General features: G+C 40.1%; 1 protein-coding gene and 2 long non-coding RNA genes across 16 annotated transcripts in view; 1 reads left to right on the plus strand and 2 right to left on the minus strand.

Annotated features, from left to right (window-relative positions):
• LOC145548524 (uncharacterized) overlaps positions 1-23,125 on the minus strand; it is a 76,695-nt gene that overhangs the window by 17,020 nt on the left and 36,550 nt on the right. For 2 of the 14 annotated variants that reach the window (XM_081599043.1, XM_081599037.1), the window contains exons 2-4: positions 22,718-22,767; positions 22,243-22,605; positions 9,146-10,575 (exon numbers count right to left, since the gene is read on the minus strand). In XM_081599043.1, coding sequence (XP_081455169.1) covers positions 10,373-10,575; positions 22,243-22,605; positions 22,718-22,767 — 616 coding nt within the window. In that variant the 3' untranslated portion in view covers positions 9,146-10,372. Of the gene's footprint in view, positions 1-9,145; positions 10,576-10,847; positions 11,211-11,322; positions 13,934-14,483; positions 14,979-21,518; positions 22,117-22,242; positions 22,839-23,125 lie in introns of those variants that run through there. The other 12 variants (XM_081599042.1, XM_081599041.1, XM_081599045.1 and 9 more) reach the window with 11 other exon arrangements.
• On the minus strand, positions 56-3,315 carry LOC103480844 (uncharacterized). The gene is made up of 4 exons (XR_014084536.1): positions 2,997-3,315; positions 1,362-1,411; positions 887-1,249; positions 56-794 (listed from the first exon to the last, which is right to left on the minus strand). It is a non-coding gene; the product is annotated as an uncharacterized LOC103480844 (long non-coding RNA).
• On the plus strand, positions 302-20,949 carry LOC145548527 (uncharacterized). Its single transcript, XR_014084537.1, has 2 exons — positions 302-358; positions 20,898-20,949. It is a non-coding gene; the product is annotated as an uncharacterized LOC145548527 (long non-coding RNA).

The raw sequence follows: 23,125 nt of genomic DNA on the forward strand, positions 1-23,125 counted from the left end.
GATCAGATAGTGTACTTTTTTATAAATCAATATGTAACAGACGCCCCACACCAAATGAAGCATTTTGGCTTTATTGATGAACAGCCAGGTTTATGTATGTATGCACTAAATCAAAAAGACAGTGTTAGCTACAAATACTGTAACATTTGACCCAAAAAATTACGTTTGCTACTTTGACTCTTATTCAAAAATTATACCAGTATTCTTATACAATAAAACAAATTCACAATTTCAACCAATCAATAAAAGACATATTTACAAAATAAACATACCTTGTGCCTCTATCAAGATACATTTTATTAGAGAGAGAGAGAGAGAGAGAGAGAGAGAGAGAGAGAGAGAGAGAGAGAGAGAGAGGGTTTGATCCTCACTGAGGTGAAAGATCAGGAGGAAAAAACTACATTTAATAAAACTGGAATTGAACATAAAACATCTGATGAGACAGTTGATTTATTCACTGTGGATTTTCCTATTAGAGGTAAACTAAAAAGTAGTGACAAATATTGAAGAGATTTTATACATTTAAAAATCTCTTCTTGCACTGAGAACAGAATGTAAAGGTTTTAAAGTTTTTCGTTTCTTTAAAACAGAAGTTCAAGAATTTTGCATGAAAGTGCATTCTTCCTTCATGTGTTTGTCTGAAACACTATTTACATAGTATTTTCTTATCTTAACTATTAAGGATAAACATATAATGCTAAACATAATTACCATAATCAAAATAGTCATTATTATCCATGTCTCTGGTTTTGGAGTCAAAGTTGGTCTCTGAGGTAGAAGCTGATCAGCAGGTGCTGGAAAAAAAAATCATTTATTAAAATAGTTTGTTTTTTCATTTTCACAATTCATGTGATCAAACTATAAAAAACTCCAACTTTCTTCTCACCAGTAACCTTGAGTAGACATCCTCCAGAGTTGAATCCATCTTCTGTCATCACGTCACACCCATACTCTCCAGAGTCTTCAGTCCTCAGTCTGGACATATGGAGTCTGATTCGTCCTTCCCTGAGGACGTCTTTGTCACATTGGACTCGTCCTGAAAACCGATCATCCTGAGAATCTGGAAACTCAACACCATCATGATGAGCATACAGTATTATAGGCAATACTGAATTTCTTAAGTCACAATAGATGGACAGTTCCCTGTAGGATCCCTGAGTCCTGGTGGTGAAGGTCCACTCCAGAGTGATGCTCTGGTTCTCCTCGGCCTCATAGCTGCTCTGGGTCACATTCACTACAAATGTTGCTGCTGAGGAGACAGAGAGGGAAAGAGAGGAGCAGACACACTGAGAACTGGAACATGGGAGTCTTTCAGCTCCATCTAGAGAGCTTTCTGTCACAAAGACAAGATGGAGACTGACCACAGAGACATGAGCTGAGGATGAGGAGCAGCAGGGAGATCATCTTCATCCTGACAGAGGAAGAGGAGGAGGAGAGGCAGCAGAGCATTAATAAACAGCATCACTAACAATATGAGGAGCAACTGGACTCCTGGTTCATCATTAAGGTTGTTCAGAAAATGATCAATACTGCCCCCTTGTGGTGAGGAAAACAAAACAGGGCATTTTCATTCTCTGCAGCTGGTGAAGCTTTTATTATAAAACAGCTTACATAGATTCACTGCACACAGTGATATTCTTTTAGGCTTCTTGTAATTTTGATGGTTTACAGACAATTAGAAAATTGTATAAGATCAATAAAAACATAAATATCCTAAACAGATATCAGGTTTCTGAAATGTCTGTTAATTTTATTTCACTCTGGACTTTAATCAACATGGTTTCTGATTCTCTTCTTTCTTCCTCCAAACTCTGGATTCTTCATTTCTGAATGAAATACAAACTTTACTTTCATCTGAAAGCAGAACTTTGACCCACTGAGCAACGATCCAGTTCTTCTCTTCAGGTAAGACGCTTGTATCTAGGATTGTCTCTGGTGAATCCTGAGTGAAGGAGTGAACTGAGTCTGCTCTGAATCCGGCATCACTTCACTCCTTCATCCTTGTGAAGTGACTTAAAATCTGAGCGTATGTCTTTTGACCATACTCTCAATGTTGCAGTTATGCCTGTTGCACCTTTATTAGCACAGCTTTTCCTTCCACTCAACTTTTGATAAATGCACTTTGATACAACACACTAAAACACCAGCTTCCTTAGCAATAACTTTTCTTTGCATGGAGACAATATAAGCAAACATCTCCTTGCTTTGGGTGTCAACATGTCTTCTGTCCAACCAGCAGTGAGACTTAAAGGCTCAGGAAACCTTTGCAGCTGTTTAGCAAATTAACTGTTAACTGATGTTCCACTATTTTGCTATTCTACAAGATTTTAACTTTTCAGAGATACTGGAGTTCAGGTTTATTATCTACAAGCCATAATCAAAGTTACAAGAAATAAAGGCTTAGAATATGTAACTACTTGAATCTATATAACTTATTACTTTCACATTCTGGAATTATTGACCAAAGCTATTGAACGTTTTGATACTATTCTCATTTTTGTGCTCTTGTTTATTTGTACAGTGTAATAAAAATAAACTATGAACACAGCTGTTGCTGAGAAAACATTCATTTAATGTTTCGACATACATTCATCACTATTCAGTGAACTATCACTGTGTTGAATGGGTTTAATAAATTATTTTCATTTCAGTTTTAGTTCAGTAAAACGGTTCGTATCAAGATGTCTCCTAGCTGTGGGCGGAGTCACCTCTGCTAACCGTCCCGGTTCTGGTTCGTCGAAACTTTTTCTGCCTCCGAACCTTCGTCATTCTCCAGTGTTGAAAGCTCACATTTCCGGAAACAATTTCATTATAAACTAAACATATTCAATATTTTCTGAGTGTTGTAGTTTTTAAACTAGAGTCGATTAAAGATGCTGAAGGTAGTGAAAATTTAGATGTAATTGCCCTTTAGTCATTTCCCGAATCTGAACTGTTTTATCCAACTAACTCTAAATTATACATAAACGGATCCACATGAAATATAATAAACTTACTCGGTTAGTTTTTCTTTTTTTTTTTTTATCACCGTCAACAGTTGTTGCTTTGTTGGCTGATGTTTTCCAGGTTTCTTCTTCTTCTTCTTTAGGTTTTAACGGCAGCTTGCATCCATTTACGTCGCTCTACTGCCCTCTATTGGCTCCTACCAGCTACACCTCAAATTCTCTTAAAGATCCCAGTGTTTTTTTAAAAAAACGAAAAATCTTCTTTTTCCCCTCAATACTGTTCAGCTGATCGATCACCTTCTCAAATTTTAATTCCCTACTAACACCTAGTTCCGTTTTTAATAATCGTCTTTGGCTTTCATACTTTCTACATTTAATCAAAACATGTTCCACTGTTTCTACATCATCACACCTTAAACCAGTAAGGTGTTTCCTCATCTTAAAAAGAGTTCCATTTAGGAAACTATACCCGGTTCTTATTCTATTTACAATTATCTCCTCCCTCCTGTTTATTCCTCTGATCCTTTCTACATCGACTGTATTTTGTATTGTATATAAATGTCTTCCATTTATTTCATTTACCCACCTAGCTCTTGCTTTCTGAGTCTTTTTGTAATTTTGCTGCTTGCTTATTTGTTGTCTGCTATTTTTATTTGCATGCAGATGTATTTTATCTTTGCTTGTTACAGTTTGTTGTGCAGAACTTTTTCTTTTTTCTGTTTTGGTAATAATTGGGTTTGAAGACATCATTAAATGGGAAATGTGCAAAATGCTTTGTAGTTTTTGATGTCTGTAACTTTTATTTCATGTACAGATTTTGTTATGTTGTTGGCTCATTTTTGTAAAAATACATATTTTTAAAATTAATGATCCACCTCTCGTTGTTGTCCCGACTTTGTGAAGTCTTTTTGTGAAGCTTGAGAAGCTGAACAGTTCTGGGTCTTTGACTCTAGGTGGCGTTGTTGGTCATAGCATTACACAATTTAAGTCTCAGACACATGTCACATTATCACAGCTACAATCTGATGCTGTTAGTTTTATAATATAATTTTGGTTTGAGCATCATAGTCACCAGTGATCACTGTTTGGTTTTTAACCTGGGCAATTAAACTTGTCCTCATGTCCCAGAACCTGCCATGGATATTGAAACTAGTGGTGGTGATGTTCTTAAATGCAGAAGGATCTTAACTCATTTTGATCTTTGAATTATTCTTTTGTTCTTTGCCCCAAAAAACAAGGGTCCCATCCTGACCTCACAGGTAAATTTTGTCTAGAATTGCGGCTCCATCATTTTTAGCGCTTAGAATATAACCTTTAATAGTAACAGGTTAAAGGATTTTACTAATAAACATAGTTTTCATTTATGCTAAAAAAAAACCAAACAAAAAAAACTATAATGCTGAAGAAAACTGTCTAAAATATTTAAAGCTCTGAAAAATTTACTCACCAAAGACACTGAGTTTACATTCTGCAGATCCAAAACTATCATTAGTTTTCACATCACATCGATACAGATCAGAGTCAGACCAGATCAGACCATGTGTCCTCAGTCTGGACACATGGAGTCTGATTCGTCCTTCTCTGAGGACGTCTTTGTCCATTTGAACTCGTCCTGAAAACTGTTCATGCTGAGAATCTGACACCTCGACTCCATTATTTACTTTGATCAGGACTAATTCTCTCTTACGTGTCAGGTCACAGAAGATCTTTGTGTATTTGTAGGATCCCTGAGTCCTGGTGGTGAAGGTCCACTCCAGAGTGATGCTGTGGTTCTCCTCGGCCTCATAGCTGCTCTGGGTCACATTCACTACAAATGTTGCTGCTGAGGAGACAGAGAGGGAAAGAGAGGAGCAGACACACTGAGAACTGGAACATGGGAGTCTTTCAGCTCCATCTAGAGAGCTTTCTGTCACAAAGACAAGATGGAGACTGACCACAGAGACATGAGCTGAGGATGAGGAGCAGCAGGGAGATCATCTTCATCCTGAGAGAGGAAGAGGAGGAGGAGAGGCAGAAGAACATAAACAACTTTAAGCTATTACTAAAACAATAACATAACAGGATCTCTTTGTCTCTCTTTTATATCAGTTTCTTCAATATTTGTTTCAGTAATTAGTTTAGTGAAGACCTGAAGTTTGGACTTTGGTTTGTCAGACGGAGATCAGGTTTCATGACTGAACGAGACCAGCCTGACTAGCAGCGCTCCCTGATGATGAACAAAACATCTAGTGGAGATCCGATGATGCGTAAGGGAAAGATAGCTGCTGGAATAACATAGGGGGCGCCCTGGAGTCAAATTCCAATTCCTATTTGTGTCTTTAGACATTAACACAAGTCCTTCATATCCAGCTTGGTATCAATCAGATGATGAGATGATTGAGAGAAAACTAAATATGCTAAAAAATAACTCAAGGTTTTGATAACTTTGAATCCTCTGCCTCTGATCTACTGATCAAACATGAAGCTCTAAATTCCCAGGATCTTGTTTAAGTTTGAGGTGTGTAAATGTGAAAAATTGCCATAATTTGCCCTTAGACCCAAAATGAAATTTTACAACATAGCTCCAAAAGACTTTTAATCCTGATTTGTGGGGATCAACTTATGAGCCAACTTTCAGATCTGTGTGGAGCAGTTTGGCCACCCAGTCTTTACTCTATCAAAATCCCAAAAATTATCGCTGGGGATAACGTTCGGTGAAGCTTGGTGAATCTTTGAATATGTTAAGGTCTCCAAAAGAGTCACTTAAATAATCAGAATAACAAAACACAGCAAATATAATAAGCCTTAGATAAACAAGCTCTGATTATCCTGGAGGGAGCTAAATCATCCTGAACACTTTGGAAATCCTAACAGATTAAATAATAAATATATTTGTTGTTGCTCTCAAATGTCCTTTATTCAACAATTTAATGGCAGAAAGTGATTTTGAATAGAAAATGTTTTTTATTTTGGCAATTTATAATTTTTGATTAAAATGCGATTAAATGTGATTAATCAATTACAGATCATGTGATCAGCTTGATAAAACAAGTCCCAAGCAGAGTTTATTTCTGTTCAAGATCAACAATCAAAATATCAGAAAATCTAAATATATATTTTTTGTGTATTTAACTTCATCAAGTTGACATTCAGCCTTTGTTTTTCTCAGCAATCAGATTTATCTTAATCAATTAATAGAAACAGTATCAGACCAGAAGACAAGAGGACGTGAACATGAACAGCAGCCAAAGTGTTGGAGCTGAAACACTGACAGGTAGATGTGAATCCTGTCCGTCTCTCACACAGGAATGTTTGTTCAAAGAGGTCGGCTGCTAGGTAGTCAGCTGGGGGAAGATTGAGGAGGAAAACATAGTTTACAGGTTTTGTCTTGTATGTTTTCAAAAAGACAAAACCTGTTCCAAAAAGACAACGTTGTTCCTTCTATACTATTTTACTGTTCCTACAGTAAAATAAGCACAAGTGTTTTTCAATCTTGGAAGCATGAACTTTTTAACCAGAGTGTTCAGCGAGGTTGGGCTGGGCCTAGCAGAGCAGTGGATATGAGAGGTGGAGCTGGATGTGACCCTACTGGCCTGACACAGCTGACCGAGGAGGATGTGCTGCTAGAGAAGAGACTGAACTCTCTCCTCCAGCAGCAGGAGGGAACACACACGTCTGTGACTATGTGCTGTTAATATAGTGAACACACACTTCTGTGACTATGTGCTGTTAATATAGTGAACACACACGTCTGTGACTATGTGCTGTTAATATAGTGAACACACACGTCTGTGACTATGTGCTGTTAATATAGTGAACACACACGTCTGTGACTATGTGCTGTTAATATAGTGAACACACACGTCTGTGACTATGTGCTGTTAATATAGTGAACACACACGTCTGTGACTATGTGCTGTTAATATAGTGAACACACACGTCTGTGACTATGTGCTGTTAATATAGTGAACACACACGTCTGTGACTATGTACTGTTAATATAGTGAACACACACTTCTGTGACTATGTACTGTAACTGTAGTGAACACACACGTCTGTGACTATGTACTGTTAATATAGTGAACACACACGTCTGTGACTATGTACTGTTAATATAGTGAACACACACGTCTGTGACTATGTACTGTTAATATAGTGAACACACACTTCTGTGACTATGTACTGTAACTGTAGTGAACACACACGTCTGTGACTATGTACTGTTAATATAGTGAACACACACGTCTGTGACTATGTGCTGTTAATATAGTGAACACACACGTCTGTGACTATGTGCTGTTAATATAGTGAACACACACGTCTGTGACTATGTGCTGTTAATATAGTGAACACACACGTCTGTGACTATGTGCTGTTAATATAGTGAACACACACGTCTGTGACTATGTGCTGTTAATATAGTGAACACACACGTCTGTGACTATGTGCTGTTAATATAGTGAACACACACGTCTGTGACTATGTGCTGTTAATATAGTGAACACACACGTCTGTGACTATGTACTGTTAATATAGTGAACACACACTTCTGTGACTATGTACTGTAACTGTAGTGAACACACACGTCTGTGACTATGTACTGTTAATATAGTGAACACACACGTCTGTGACTATGTACTGTTAATATAGTGAACACACACTTCTGTGACTATGTACTGTTAATATAGTGAATCGACGACTCAGCTGCCATGATGTTCAGTTTCAGTTCAAAGCAGCAGAACAGATAAAAATGCTGAATGAACTTGAGATGATGAATGTTTCTAAATCAAAGAATCTGATCTTTAGCTTTATAAAGTGAGTTTTCAACATGATGATGACCTGCTGGCTTGATGCACAACTGGCTTCACAACTGGATCTATATTTGATCATAAAAATTAACAAAAACAAACAAATGATCATTTCTTGCTTTTACAACATAAAAAATATTCATTAGGATCAAATTTTGACCTTATTGGTTTCATTATTCTGTATAATCTGTTGTTGGTTCAATACATCGACTTTAATTCTCCAAATTCTCTCAATAAACTTTATTGATCACTGATGTGAGAGACAGTCTGAGCATCAAACCAGCAGCTGTACTCTCATATTGAATGAAACATTTTCTCTTTCTGTAATTTACTCTCATGTTACAATTCATATATATTAGCAGAAAACTTTCTGGGTAAAATCAAAAAGCTTTGAATGTTTCTAAATTCTTCATTCTAATCATGTTTTTGCAAACACACAAACTGCAGCTTAGATTTCTGATCTTTATGATAAATTCAAAGAAAAAATCCCAAACTGAAAATATTTCCTTCATGTTTTTCTGTAACTTTGATGTCAGTAAATCAATAAACTGATTTCAAACATGTGTCTGTGTGAACTTGTATAGTTTTAAAGGTACATTTCTACATAAAGTCTGTAGAAATCTCAGAACAGCTGGAAAAAAAATTAGTTTCTTTTATCAGTTTTGAAAAAATGTTAAGACATTAAGATATAAATATTTACTTCAATATTTGCTCAGATTTTTTTGTGTTTACTATAAAATTATAGAAATTAATTTCAACGGTTTAATTCTTGAAACAGGTGGTTCTGTCAAGATAATGGTGGAGATGTAAAGATTCTCACTGCTTGTATGTTGATGCTTATTTGAAAAAAAGAAAAACAGAATTAATAATTTGATTATTTTTATTAACAGAAAAAGAATAAAGCATCAACATTTCCCAGTAAAAACGACCAGCTGATTGATCACCAGATATTTAATTGATCCAACATTTCTGCTAGTTTTAGAGAAGCAGCTCCTCTTCATCGTTTTCTATAAATAAATAAATTTAGTCGATATTTAATGTCATCTAAACTAATATGGGGTTTAATTTTGTTTTTTTTCCATCATATTGTGACATGATCAACATGTCAATAAAACAAACTGATTAATTATATCTAAGACTAACATTAATGATAAAACTTGAAGAATTGAAAAGATTCTGGTGGTAAAAACATAAAACCAGAACAAATGAATCTGAACTGATCCAGTCAGTTCGTCTCTCAGACCTTCAGCTCTATCAGCTCACAGTTCCTAACTCCACCACCAGGTGGCTCCACCTTGATGGTAGAACTGGTCTGAGGTCAGATCCAGCAGCTGGACTGGTTCTGCTGAGTCCAAACAGCTGCAGCTCATGTTGATGTTAAAAGCTTCTGCAGTGAATCAGGTTCTGACAACATGAGGGAAGAAATCTGGATTTATTTCAGCAGAACCATCAGAACCAGAACCAGTGGAGCAGATCCAGAGCTTCACTGGTTCATCAGCTGCTGCAGCTGAAAGCAGCTCAGATCAGGGTTCTGGTTCAAGGTTCTTCTTGTGTCCAGAATGTCTGTTTCCAGCAGCCAGCGGGTCAGAACCAGCTCCAGCTGGACGGGTCATCAGCCGGGCAGAACAAGGATTTATGCAAATACTAAATATTTTCCTCGTTAATGGAAGCTGTAAGTAATGCTCTATTGATCCTCATGATTTTTTAAAATTATTTTATATCAGAATAAAGCAAAACGCTTCAGGAATAGAAACTTTAAATGATTAAAAATGACAAATATTCCAGTGAATCTACCAGAGAGATTGAGCCATCTGGAGCAACACATCTATCTATCTATCTATGACTGACTGACTGACTGACTGACTGACTGACTGACTGACTGACTGACTGACTGACTGACTGACTCCCTCCTTGTATTCAGACTGAAGATGCCGACACTTTTTAATTCAATAATTTTACATTATCGTACATAAACCTGAAGAAATCTTTGAACATCTGGAAAACTTCCTGACTCACCTCGTTTAGTTTATAAAAGTTATCAAGAAAACTTCATGCAAAGTCAAACAATTTTACAAAAAAAATAAAAAATATTAATGAGAAAATATTGTATGAAGAGCAGATGATGATGGCCAGGAGAATCAGTGCATTGAAACGTAAAAGAACAGATAATTGAATCTTTTTGACTTCATTAATATTTTAAAACACCAGGAAACAATAATTTAATACTCTTTATATACAATAATGAATAAAAAATCTGGTTTGTTCTTCATTAAATGTTGTGACAATTACCTTTATGACTTCTACCATTATGTCCAAAATTATTATTCAGGCTTAAAGTTCAATCATTCATTATCCATCAACTAATTATTAGAATAGCTGCATGACTTTTATTTATAAAGTTACTTCAAAGAGAACTGCAAAACTACAACAACTTTCCATGGGAAAAAATAATACAAAGTAGGGAAGTTTTGGTTATAAACCACAGCAGCTTGTTTACAGACCAACAGCTGCTGCAAAGCACAGTGGTGGAGGAGTAATGATGTGGGATTGTTTTCCTGTCAGGACTGGAGTCCATGATCTCCTCAGAGTCCAGAATGAGTTCAGGATCCATCAGCTGCTTCCTGAAGATTCAGTGTTAAGTTAAATAACTGAATTAAAGTTTTTCATCAGCCAATTCACCAGTAGAGTTCTGGATCCATGTTTGATCAGTAAAACTGTGAGTGTAGCTGCTGGTGTCACTCCCAGTAAAACATGGAGGCCAATCCGTCCTCGACTGTCTGATGCTGAATCTTTTCTGTCTGATGCTGAATCTTCTTTATGATGATGGAAGATTCCAGAAGAAGCTGGAAAATGGATTGAAATAAAAGTGTTTTATGTATCATTAGAGAAACTGATGTTCATATAAAATGTTGTTTTAGTTTATTTTATGACGTCTTTAGCTTTGAATTTTAGAGGAAACAATAGAAAGGACACAATAAACCACTGTTAAAGCAAACGGTCAAAATATTAACAGAAATGAAAAGAGAAAATATTTCAGAGCTAAACGACATGAGAGCAACAAATTCTTAGCTGAATTACAGAAAAACCTGAAACTTTCTTTGAAGTTCAAACTCACCAGTAACTTTGAGTCGACATCTTCCAGAGTTGAATCCATATTCTGTCATCACGTCACACAGATACAGACCAGAGTCTTCAGTCCTCAGTCTGGAGACATGGAGTCTGATTCGTCCTTCTCTGAGGACATCTTTGTCACTCTGGACTCGTCCTGAAAATTGTTCATGCTGAGACTCTGGAAACTCAACACCTTTATATACATGATAGAGAACAAAGACTCCCTGATCCGTGTTCGCTTCACAGTAGATGAACAGATTCTTCCAGGATCCCTGAGTCCTGGAGGTGAAGGTCCACTCCAGAGTGATGTTCTGGTTCTCCTCGGCCTCATAGCTGCTCTGGGTCACATTCACTACAAATGTTGCTGCTGAGGAGACAGAGAGGGAAAGAGAGGAGCAGACACACTGAGAACTGGAACATGGGAGTCTTTCAGCTCCATCTAGAGAGCTTTCTGTCACAAAGACAAGATGGAGACTGACCACAGAGACATGAGCTGAGGATGAGGAGCAGCAGGGAGATCATCTTCATCCTGAGAGAGAGAGGAAGAGGAGGAGGAGAGGCAGCAGGACATCAGGAACATCTGGACTCATGTTTAGTTTATTCAGAAACAGATCATTACTGCACCTTCTGGTATTAAACCAGAACAGCAGCAGTAAAACTCCAGGTCATGTTTTTATTCTCTGCAGCTTCAGATTTTTATAAAAACCTTCACCTCCAGGACTCAGGGAAACTGGAAGAATCTCTTCATCTACTGCAGCTTGTTGGCTCCTGATAGAGAACTGGTTCTCTATCAGGTCCATGATGGTGTTGAGTTTCCAGATTCTCAGCATGATCAGTTTTCAGGATGAGTCCAGAGTGACAAAGACGTCCTCAGAGAAGGACGAATCAGACTCCATGTGTCCAGACTGAGGACTGAAGACTCTGGTCTGTATCTGTGTGACGTGAAAACTGAAGATGGATTCAACTCTGGAAGATGTCGACTCAACGTTTCTGGTAAAATCTGTCGTCCTGCTTCTGTTTCTCTGCTGACATTCATCTGATTCCAGGTCTAAACTGAAGTTTCTCCTTTTCTCTCCAGCTGCTGCTGATCAGCTTCAACCTCCGACTGAGAATCTACAACCAGACAGTCGAGGAAGAATCGGAGTTTATGTTTCACTGGGACTTTTTGTTCTCATTAAAATTATTTCTTTTTTATATTAGTGTTATGTTGGAATAAATGTATATAATTTATCTCATCTTTATAAGGGACGTTGAGACGTTTTACCAGGTGGAGAAAGAGTCACACGCTGTTAGACAAAGGGCTCATAGTAAAGAGTTACATGTTTGATTCCGGGCTGCACAGTGGAGCAGTTGGTGGAGCTGTTGCCTTGCAGCAAGAAGGTTCTGGGTTCGATTCCCGGTCTTTCTGCATGGAGTCTCCATGTTCTCCCTGTGCATGGTGGGTTTTCTCCAGGTACTCCGGTTTCCTCCCACAGTCCAAAAACATGACTGTCAGGTTAATTGGTCTCTCCAAATTGCCCCTAGGTGTGAGTGTGTGTATGGTTGTGTGTCCTGTGTGTCTCTGTGTTGCCCTGCGACAGACTGGTGACCTGTCCAGGTGACCTGTCCAGGTGACCCCGCCTCTCGCCCGGCACGCCAGCTGGAGAGGCACCAGCACCTCCTGACCCCACTGAGGGACAAGGGTGCAGGAAAATGGATGGATGGATGTTTGATTCTGTCAGACTCTGAGGCTCATTCCTCAGAGAAACAGAAACTTATCAGGCCACAGAGACGTGGTGAGATTCAGGGAGAGTCTTCAGTCCATATGATCAGCTGCTCCTCAGACGCTGCTCAAACTTTTTTAGAAACGTCTCGGATGTGAAGGTTAAAACGTCTCCTTTCAGCGCTGAAAGAGAATAAAATGCTTTTGGCTCATTTTATGCTCCGTGTGTCGATACAAATTATGATTCATCCGTTTAGATTTTCATTCTCAACATATGTAAAAAAGAAAACCATATAAATATATTTTATAAAATGCATAAATATATGCAAATGCAAATATGTGTCAGTTATGACATCACTCTCCCTGTGATGTCATAATACCATTCTCCTTTGTTATGACATCATAAAACAGTTTTAAGTACTTGAACTTTCCCAAGATCTTTCATTCGAGTTCTGAAGAAAGACTAGAGAAAACGTTCAACATGGATAATAACCTCGTTGACGATATTAAAGATTTTTATATCAGGGTTGAAAGGAGGAGGCTAAGATATTTAAATACGGAGGAGTTACTACTTGAAATTGCAGGACTAATGAAGAAGATCAAAAGGTCTTATAACTTAAATGCATCTGAAGAAGATGAAATGGTGGAAGCCATTCTTGGCCATTTGAATGGAGAGCGGCAGCGTCCGAGCTGGAGTGTGTGGGGCTTTTTGACCAACTGTGGAGAGTCTTTTGTGAGCGGCTTGAGTTTTGGCCTGGGCTTTGGAGCGGCTGCAGGCGTCGCTCTGATCGTGTTCAAACTCCTGACCTAAACCGTCCCGTCCCCTTCGAAATCTGGGTGGTGCCTGAGGTGTTGAGGAATATAATTATGTTAATAGTTAAAAGTTAGTCAAGTTTTATTCAGCAGTTAGTTGTTTTCTCTGTTTAATTCCCTGAAATTGATTCACTTGCCTGGGGATCACATTGTTTCTTCGGTGGAAACTGAAATCCTGGGTACGCCTCGCTGGAGGAGAACGGTTACTACTCATCTGACCAAATGAATACAAACACGATGGAAGAAAAGACTAAACAGATCCTCAGAGTGGGGGCCTTACCTGGGTCCTTGGGACTTTCTGTCTGGAAGCCACGTCGTCTACTGGGTCTTTTGGACCTTCTTTCCTGGCATGAAGAGAAAACGATAAAGGAAAAGTTTTTCAGAGTCTGAGCTCAAAGAACCAAACTATTTTTATATTAGATAATTAATTTAATGTCACATAATTATCGCGGTAGAAGCCATTTGTTTGTTAAATACTTAATGAAAAATATTTACCGTGTTTGTTGTAAATAACGTAAACTCACAAAGATCGAGGAAATTAGTCCAAGTTTGTCGTTTATTGAACGTTCAGAAACTACAGCGGCTGTGATGAGCCACATTAAAGGTAAACAAAGGTAAAACAACCTGGAGTTAACTTGTTAATTTAGGTTCAGGAGCAGAACCACGCCTCAAACCACACCTCCAATTTCCTAAACGGCCCATATTTACCCCGCTCCAGAGCCGTTCCACGCCTGTTACATCGTTTGTCAACCGACTACGTTGCTTGTCAACAAAAAAGTTCTTCTCACAACGGAAGACGCTCTTTCTGTCCAGCCCGACCGCTCCGACTCGGATGACCTCTTTGACCCGTCCCCAGCTGCCTCAACCTCAACCAGCTCAGTCATCCAATAAGTACCACGGCCCTCCCCCATTTCTCCTTCTCTTAGCCAGCAAGTCCTGAATGGTAATTATGTCGATCTAGCACTTCTCCTTCAACCTTCTCTCATCTGTTTTAGTTAACCAAGAGAAATCAATACAAACCAAGGTCCCATGCAACTTAGCAATTCTTTAAGCTCCCATTCCAAAGACCTCACACCCGTCGAATTTGCTCTCGCTTTTTCTCTTTACAGAGACACCATTTCTCACCCAGCCACAGCCTGTACATCTATCATCCCTCTCCGCTCTCGCTTTTTCTACCGCCAACCGTCTGACCACCGCCGCCCCTCTTCCTCCCCTCATTCCGAAGTCCAGCGAACCATCTCCCTCCGCCAAAACCCTCACGCACAGGGGAACCGAGAAAAGAGGTCGCCCCATCCTGTACCAAGGAGGCAGGACGATCTGCAACAACTTCAACGACCTCGGCTGCTCAAGCTCCAGTTGCAGGTTGCTGCGCGCCTGCTCCTTCTGTGGCGGAGCCCACGCAAGGCACACCTGCCCCCATAACCCCACTTCCACAGCAGACTGACTAGGCCGCCATCTCTCCACTCCAGTACAGGTGAAAGCCCTCTCAAGCATCACCCAGACAGGGATTTCGTTAAATTTCTCATTAACGGCTTCACTCACGGTTTCCACCCGGGCATAGAAATTATTCCAGATTCCACCTACCAATGTCACAATCTTCAATCCGCTCTCTCAGGTCCCGACACAGTCGACTCTCTCCTCGCCGAAGAAGTTCAAAAAGGGTTCGTTATAGGCCCCTTTTCTAGGTCACCTTTCCCTACTTTCCGCGTCAGCCCCATTGGCATCGCCACTCGCAAATATTCAGGTAAAAAAAAGGCTAATCATAGATATTTCAGCCCCTCAAGGCTCTCATGTTCCCAGCATCAATAGCATCATTCCGTTTCTTTGACAAACTAATAATAATAATAACAACAATAATAATAATACTAGTAATAATAATAATAAATAATAGTGATGATAAATACATAAATGTCACATATATTATAATTATTATAAATGTATATATATGTTTAGTTATATATACATATATATATTTATGAAATAAAAACAGGGCAATGTATTTTAATGCTCGATATTACCCATCAAATACCGTTCCCCTTGTTTTAAAGTGGGGGATCAGTATCTGATGGGTAATATTGAGCATTAAAATACATTGCCCTGTTCATATATATATATATATATATATATATATATATATATATATATATATATATATATATATATATATATATATATGACATTTCAGTGTGGGTCCTTAGGCAAGACCCTTGGAGCTATATAGCCTACCTCATACCATGAGAGACACAAATAAGCACGACATGCCGGCTCAGACGTCGCCCGGTCAAACAAGGTCTGCGTCAGGTGCTGGGGAACCAGAGCACCCTGATGAAAAGTGGGCTACTGGAACAAGACGGAAATGGGCGAGAGGTGAAAACATGGATCTGTTGGAATGCTACTACTCAAGTAATCCTAGTCAGAGGGGCTACATGCAAAGACTGTGGGAGGAATGGTTAGCTCGACATCCCCAGTCAACACTAACTGCCAAACAACTAGTAGCTCAGTGTTCCAACATCCGCAAACGGCAACTGCTGTCACAACTTGAGATTGACGAGGTACGACACAAGCCGTAAGTGCTACGGGAAGGAGCCAGGATGCCAGGTCAGAAGGGAGTCAACTACAACTCCCCGCCCAGAGACTGGGTATGTAGCCCCAGTAATGAACGAACCATCTGAGCTGAATGAGGCAGCAACTGACCTGAGAGAGAATCATGGCCCGAATGAACACCAGACGACCCCAACGCCAATTACAACGGCTGAGTGAAGTACCATCAGAAAGTCTCATTGAAGATGTGAATGCAGCATTGAGAACGATCCCTACCAACACCATAACAGAAACCAATGAGCTGATATACAACTCAGCATCAGTGATCCTTGAGATGCTTGGTTATAAGAGCAACCATGAGACCCAATACCCACCATGGAAAAGACGGTTAGAGGCTAAGATCAAGATCACAAGGAGGGAAGTGAGTCAACTGTCAGAGCTCCAAAGGGGTGCAATGGAAAGATCAGTACCCAAGAAGTACAGCCAGATGCCCATACCTGAAGCACTCGAAACTGCCAAACAAAGGCTCCAAGCCTTGGCCAGCCGCCTAAAGAGATACACGAGAGAGAATGAAGCCAGGAGGATTAACCGGCTCTTCGCCACCCAACCAGCTAAAGTGTACTCTCAATGGCAGGGTAATAACAACAGAGCAGACCCACCCAGGCTGGAGACTGAACAATACTGGAAAGGCATATGGGTAAGGGAGGCGTCCCACAACAGCAATGCACAGTGGCTAACCTCTCTACGAGAGGACCACAGCAACCTCCCGGAACAAGCCCCAGTAACCATCACTGTGGCAGATGTCCAAGACAGAGTCTCGGGTATGAAAAACTGGACAGCACCAGGACCTGACATGATCCATGCCTACTGGCTTAAGAAACTCACTGCCCTCCATGAGCGACTGGCAGCTCAACTGAACCAGCTGCTACAAAATGGGACTCACCCTGAATGGTTAACTGAAGGGCGCACAATCCTGATACAGAAGGATCCCTCGAAGGGTTCAGTCCCATCCAACTATCGGCCAATAACCTGTCTCTCTACAACATGGAAGCTCATGTCAGGCATCATAGCGGCTAAGATAAGCGGGCACATGGATAAATACCTGAGCAAGGCACAGAAGGGCATAGGCATAAATAGCAGAGGAGCCAAACACCAACTCCTTGTAGACCACACAGTCGCCCGAGACTGCAAAACCCGACACACCAACCTGTGTACCGCTTGGATTGATTACAAGAAAGCCTATGACTCAATGCCACACACTTGGATCATTGAATGCTTAGAGATGTACAACATCAATAGGACTCTAAGAGCCTTCATTGCAAACTCGATGGGGCTGTGGAAAACCACCCTTGAAGCCAACTGCAAACCACTTGCACAAGTGTCCATCAAATGTGGCATATACCAAGGAGATGCTCTGTCCCCACTGCTGTTCTGCATAGGCCTGAACCCTCTCAGCCAAATCATCAACAAGACTGGCTACGGATACCGACTCAAGAATGGGGCCACGATCAGTCACCTCCTCTACATGGATGACATCAAGCTGTACGCCAAGAGCGAGCGAGACATCGACTCACTGATCCTCACCACCAGGATCTACAGCACTGACATTGGGATGTCATTCGGACTAGAGAAGTGTGGTCGGATGGTTACAAAGAGAGGGAAGGTCGCCCACACAGAAGGGGTCTCACTCCCAGAAGGAACAATAGCAGACATAGAGCACAGCTACAAGTACCTGGGAATACCACAAGGAAATGGCAACCTCAATGAGGTCACAAGGAAAGGAGCCACAGCCAAATACCTCCAACGAATAAGGCAAGTCCTGAGAAGCCAGCTCAATGGCAAGAACAAGATCCGTGCAATAAACAGCTATGCCTTACCAGTAATCAGATACCCTGCCGGAATAATTAGCTGGCCAATGGAAGAGATGAAGGCCACGGATGTTAAGACTAGGAAGCTACTAACCATGCATGGAGGATTCCACCCCAAATCCAGCACCCTGAGACTGTACACGAGCCGTAAGGAAGGAGGCAGAGGACTAGTGAGTGTGAGAGCCACTGTCCAGGATGAAACATCCAAGATCCATAAATACATCAAGGACAAAGCCTCAACGGACGATGTGCTCAGCGAATGTCTCAGGCAATGGGGAACAGAAGACAAGGTGCTGGAAGTACCATCATGGGAGGACAAGCCCCTACATGGGATGTACCACCGACAAATAACTGAAGTGGCTGATGTCAGGAAAACCTACCAATGGCTGGAGAAAGCTGGACTCAAGGACAGCACAGAGGCTCTCATCCTGGCCGCCCAGGAACAGGCCCTAAACACCAGAGCAATAGAGGCTCAGATCTACCACACCAGAGAAGACCCAAGGTGTAGGTTGTGCAAGGAGGCCCCTGAGACAGTCCAGCACATAATAGCAGGGTGCAAGATGCTGGCAGGGAAAGCGTACATGGAACGACATAACCAAGTGGCAGGCATAGTGTACAGGAACATCTGTGCAGAATATGGACTGGAAGCCCCGAGATCAAAGTGGGGAACACCCCCAAAAGTGGTGGAGAATGACCGAGCTAAGATCCTGTGGGACTTCCAGATCCAGACAGACAAGATGGTAATGGCGAACCAACCGGACATTGTGGTGGTGGATAAAGAACAGAGGAAAGCCGTTGTGGTGGATGTAGCAATACCAAGTGATTACAACATCAGGAAAAAGGAGCATGAGAAATTGGAGAAGTACCAGGGCCTCAGGGAGGAACTGAAAAAGACCTGGAAAGTGAAGACCACAGTGGTGCCTGTGGTCATCGGGGCCCTCGGGGCAGTCACCCCCAAACTGGAGCAGTGGCTACAACAGATCCCAGGAACAACATCAGACATCTCAGTCCAGAAATGTGCAGTTCTAGGCACAGCCAAGATACTGCGCAGAACCCTCAAGCTCCCAGGCCTCTGGTAGAGGACCCGAGCTCAGAGGATGAAACAGACCACCCGAGGAGGGTGAGAAGGGAATTTTTTTATATATATATACACACTCTAAGAAATAATCCTGTAAATTTACAGTAACATACTGGCAGCTACAGACGGCAGAAGTTTACTGTAAATGCACAGTAGCTGTACCGTAATTAATCCTGACAACAGATTACCGTCAATGCAAGTACGGTATGGATACTGGGAAAGAACGGTAAACTTCTGGCGTCTATAGCTGCCAGTAGTTTACCGTTTTTTAAAAGAACGGTAAAATACTGGCGTCTGTAGCTGCCAGTAGTTTACCGTTTTTTAAAAGAACGGTAAAATACTGGCGTCTGTAGCTGCCAGTAGTTTACCGTTTTTTAAAAGAACGGTAAAACTTTAAGGAAAACTTTAAGGAAGGAGACAAAATGCTTGGTAGATCTGGATTTACTAAAAGCTTAAAAGTATGTAAACAATGATGTAATGGGTTAAACAAAGTCTGTGACATTTGGGTTGGAGATAGAAATGCTGCCCTGACTTCCTTAAACAAGGAAACTGCCTCGGTTTCTGATTGGTTCAGAAGTACAGAGTCAGATGACGTAATGTCGAAGGTAAAGGTCACTTTAGTTCATTCCCAGGTTCAGACATGACTGTCTGGAATGTCGCCCCCTGGCGGCAGCAGGGGCCATAGAAACGTTCCTCATGTTGCAACAAGTAAAGATCAGCCAACTACCTCTTCTCTCCCACTTCCCCCCCCCAGTGTGCTGTTGTGTAATGAATGCTTATGATAGAACTGCAATTTTGTTGTCTTTCTGATGATGACAAAATTCTTGTGATTCTGATTCTGATCAATGGACCAAAAAGTTGTAGAAAACTCTTCAGTTTTTCCTGTTACCAGGATTTTACACGATGAGTGAAGATGAGAGCAGCTCAGAATAAAACGTCGTCACACTGAAGGATTTTCAGGCTCAGTCAGAAAACTAGAACCAATAGATGGAGATTAACTGGAGAGACTTGATGATTATTGTAATAACATCAGACATGTTAAATATCAGCCATCAGATGGAATCACTAATTAATATTAATTCACCTTTTGGGACCAAAATGACTCAGAGACTCTATCAGGTTAATGAGGAAGATTTTATCATCTGTAGAAAAAGGTCTGATCTTTATGTTGATAATTCATTTTAAATGGTTGTTTTGATGATTTATCAGATTGTTTTTTTCAAAGCCCAACTAGGGACAAGTGCTGCAAATTAGCTGTTGCTATTGCACCATGATGCAAACATGGGACTGCTGTTTTATTCAGTTTGTCTATGTCAATGTGTGTCTGTCCCTATCAAACAAACTTTATAATAATAGAGAGAATATTTTACCAGATAGTAGATAGAAATATTTAACAGGAACATAGTTCATTTAAACACCAGTTCTCTGAAAAACATTAAAGTCATTAAAGCCTTTAATGCTGGACTTAAAACAATAAAACATCAGAAAGAGGAAAAGTTTCCATCTGGTTGATTCTGTAAAGTTTTATCTAAGAGGGTTTGGCGTAATGAAAATAATGTTTTTAATAAACAAAGATGGCAGAATATACATGAATAAATTACCTTGGAGTCAGAATTAAAAAGATAAATTATATGAGGATCCACAATGTCTAAGAATATATTAATGAGATGAAACTGAACAGTTTGTTTTGGAGACGTTAATTTACCCAGAGAGAGAAAATTATTGTCCTGTTAGTTAAATTATTTATTATCACAAGAAATTGTTATTTATGGATTGTTAGAGGAAAACTGGACAAATAATGAACATTGGTGGCTGGTAGTTAATTATGCAAAATGTTTGCTATGAACAAATAGAAACATTTTAGCTTTCAGATAATTTTATTCATAATATGAACTGATGAAGAAATATAAGAAAATGTATCAATAATATTCAGCAGTAATAAAATGTGATATTTATAACTTAACTCTCCTCTTTGACTTTGATGTTTTCCATCTGGATGAAATGATTTCTGCTAAAGTTGAGTTTATTAGTTAACATCTGGATGTTCATGAGGTTTGATCCTCACTGAGGTGAAACAGCTGGATGAAGATTTAATGGAGCAACAGCAGCTGATGGGAGATCAGGAGGAAAAACTAAATTTAATAAAACTGGAATTAAACATGAACATCTGATGGGACAGTAGATTTATTTACAATGAAATCACTGTGGATTTTCTCATTAGATGTAAACTCAACAGGAGCGACAAATGTACGAGTTTTTATACATTTAGAAACCTTTTCTTACAATGAAAACAGATTTAAAAGGTTTTAAAGTCTTTTATTTCTTTAAAACAGAAAATCAAGACTTTTCCCTAAAAGTCCTTTCATAGTTCACGTGTTTGTCTTTTGATTTTTACCCAGGAAGCATTTCGGCTAAACCGTGAGAGAAACTACGGAGCCCCTAAGGGGACATGGAGAGAAAAAAAAAGGAAAGAAATCCCAACTTATTATCTCGAGATCCCGACTTTCGAGATAATAACTCGGAATCTCGAGATAATAACTCGGAATCTTGAGATCTCGACTTAGTTTTTCGGGATATTGAGAAAAAAAAGTTGGAATCTCGAGATAATAACTCGGGATCTTAAGATAATAAGTCGGGATCTCGAGATAATAAGTCGGGATTTCTTTCCTTTTTTTTTTTCTCCATGTCCCCTTAGGGGCTCCGTAAGAAACAGCCATTGGGACTGACTAGTACAGTGTTTCCCCACCCTGGTCCTCAAGGCACACTGCCCAGCATGTTTTAGAAATTTCCCAGTTTAATGCACCTCATTCAGCTGATTGCAGTTCAGCAAATACCTCCTAATTGAAATCACCTGTGATGAAGCAAGGAAACACCTAAAACATGCAGGGCAGTGTGCCTCAAGGACCAGGGTGGGGAAACACTGGACTAGTATATATTCCATTGGGGAAGATAACTTTAACATTAACTACACCTTTCTCAACAGGTGAGGGCGCACTTTCTCCGTCTATTATCAAACATTTAACCGACTTGAAACCATTCCTCCCTCCCCGCACCTCCAGACCCGGGCCCCCCAACATTTCCTATAGCTCCGCGCCTGAGTGTAAGTCTGTTGAGTTAAAAGACGTTTTGCTTCTCCTATGAGTATAAATTAGAACTATAACTAGAATAATCACAAATATTACAGCTGCTACTTTAATCCAGATGATATGTGTCCGTCTCTCTGGTTCTGGAGTCAAATTTGGTCTCTGAGTTTGGAGATGATCAGCAGCTGCTGGAAAAAAAAGAAATTATTTAATTACTCAAGAAGTTTTAACTTTAAGATAATTATGTTTATCATGGATATAAATGTCAGTTTCTAACTGTTCGTTGGAATACATTTCCATTACTTTCTTCTCACCAGTAACGTTGAGTCGACATCTTCCAGAGTTGAATCCATCTTCAGTTTTCACGTCACACAGATACAGACCAGAGTCTTCAGTCCTCAGTCTGGACACATGGAGTCTGATTCGTCCTTCTCTGAGGACGTCTTTGTCACTCTGGACTCGTCCTGAAAACTGATCATGCTGAGAATCGGGAATCTCAACTCCATCACGATGAACATATATTATCCCGCTCTTTACTGAGGTTCTAAATTCACAGATGATGAACAGATTCTTCCAGTTTCCCTGAGTCCTGGAGGTGAAGGTCCACTCCAGAGTGATGTTCTGGTTCTCCTCGGCCTCATAGCTGCTCTGGGTCACATTCACTACAAATGTTGCTGCTGAGGAGACAGAGAGGGAAAGAGAGGAGCAGACACACTGAGAACTGGAACATGGGAGTCTTTCAGCTCCATCTAGAGAGCTTTCTGTCACAAAGACAAGATGGAGACTGACCACAGAGACATGAGCTGAGGATGAGGAGCAGCAGGGAGATCATCTTCATCCTGAGAGAGGAAGAGGAGGAGGAGAGGCAGCAGGACATCAGGAACAACAAACATTACAAGAAACAACCACAGTCTGATTCATCAGGTAGAAACTCCTCAACTTTCTATTTTTGTGATAATGATTAAAATTTCTTTGAATCTGTTATGGTAAAACATTTTTCCCTCTGAAAGCCGTTAAGCCCAGTGTCAGGGGCAGAAGGTCAGTCCACCATGTTTTAAATTTTTTTAAAAGTTACAAAAATTCTGACATGCAAAAATACACATCATGATATGGAAATAATAACATGAAACTAACAGGTTCAAGGACGACCCAACTGGTTTGCACCTCGTCCACCTCAATGGGTCAATATAAATCTAA

This window comes from Poecilia reticulata, chromosome 18 (assembly GCF_904066995.2).
Source record: "Poecilia reticulata chromosome 18, P_reticulata-male-v2, whole genome shotgun sequence".
Lineage (NCBI taxonomy): Eukaryota > Metazoa > Chordata > Actinopteri > Cyprinodontiformes > Poeciliidae > Poecilia > Poecilia reticulata.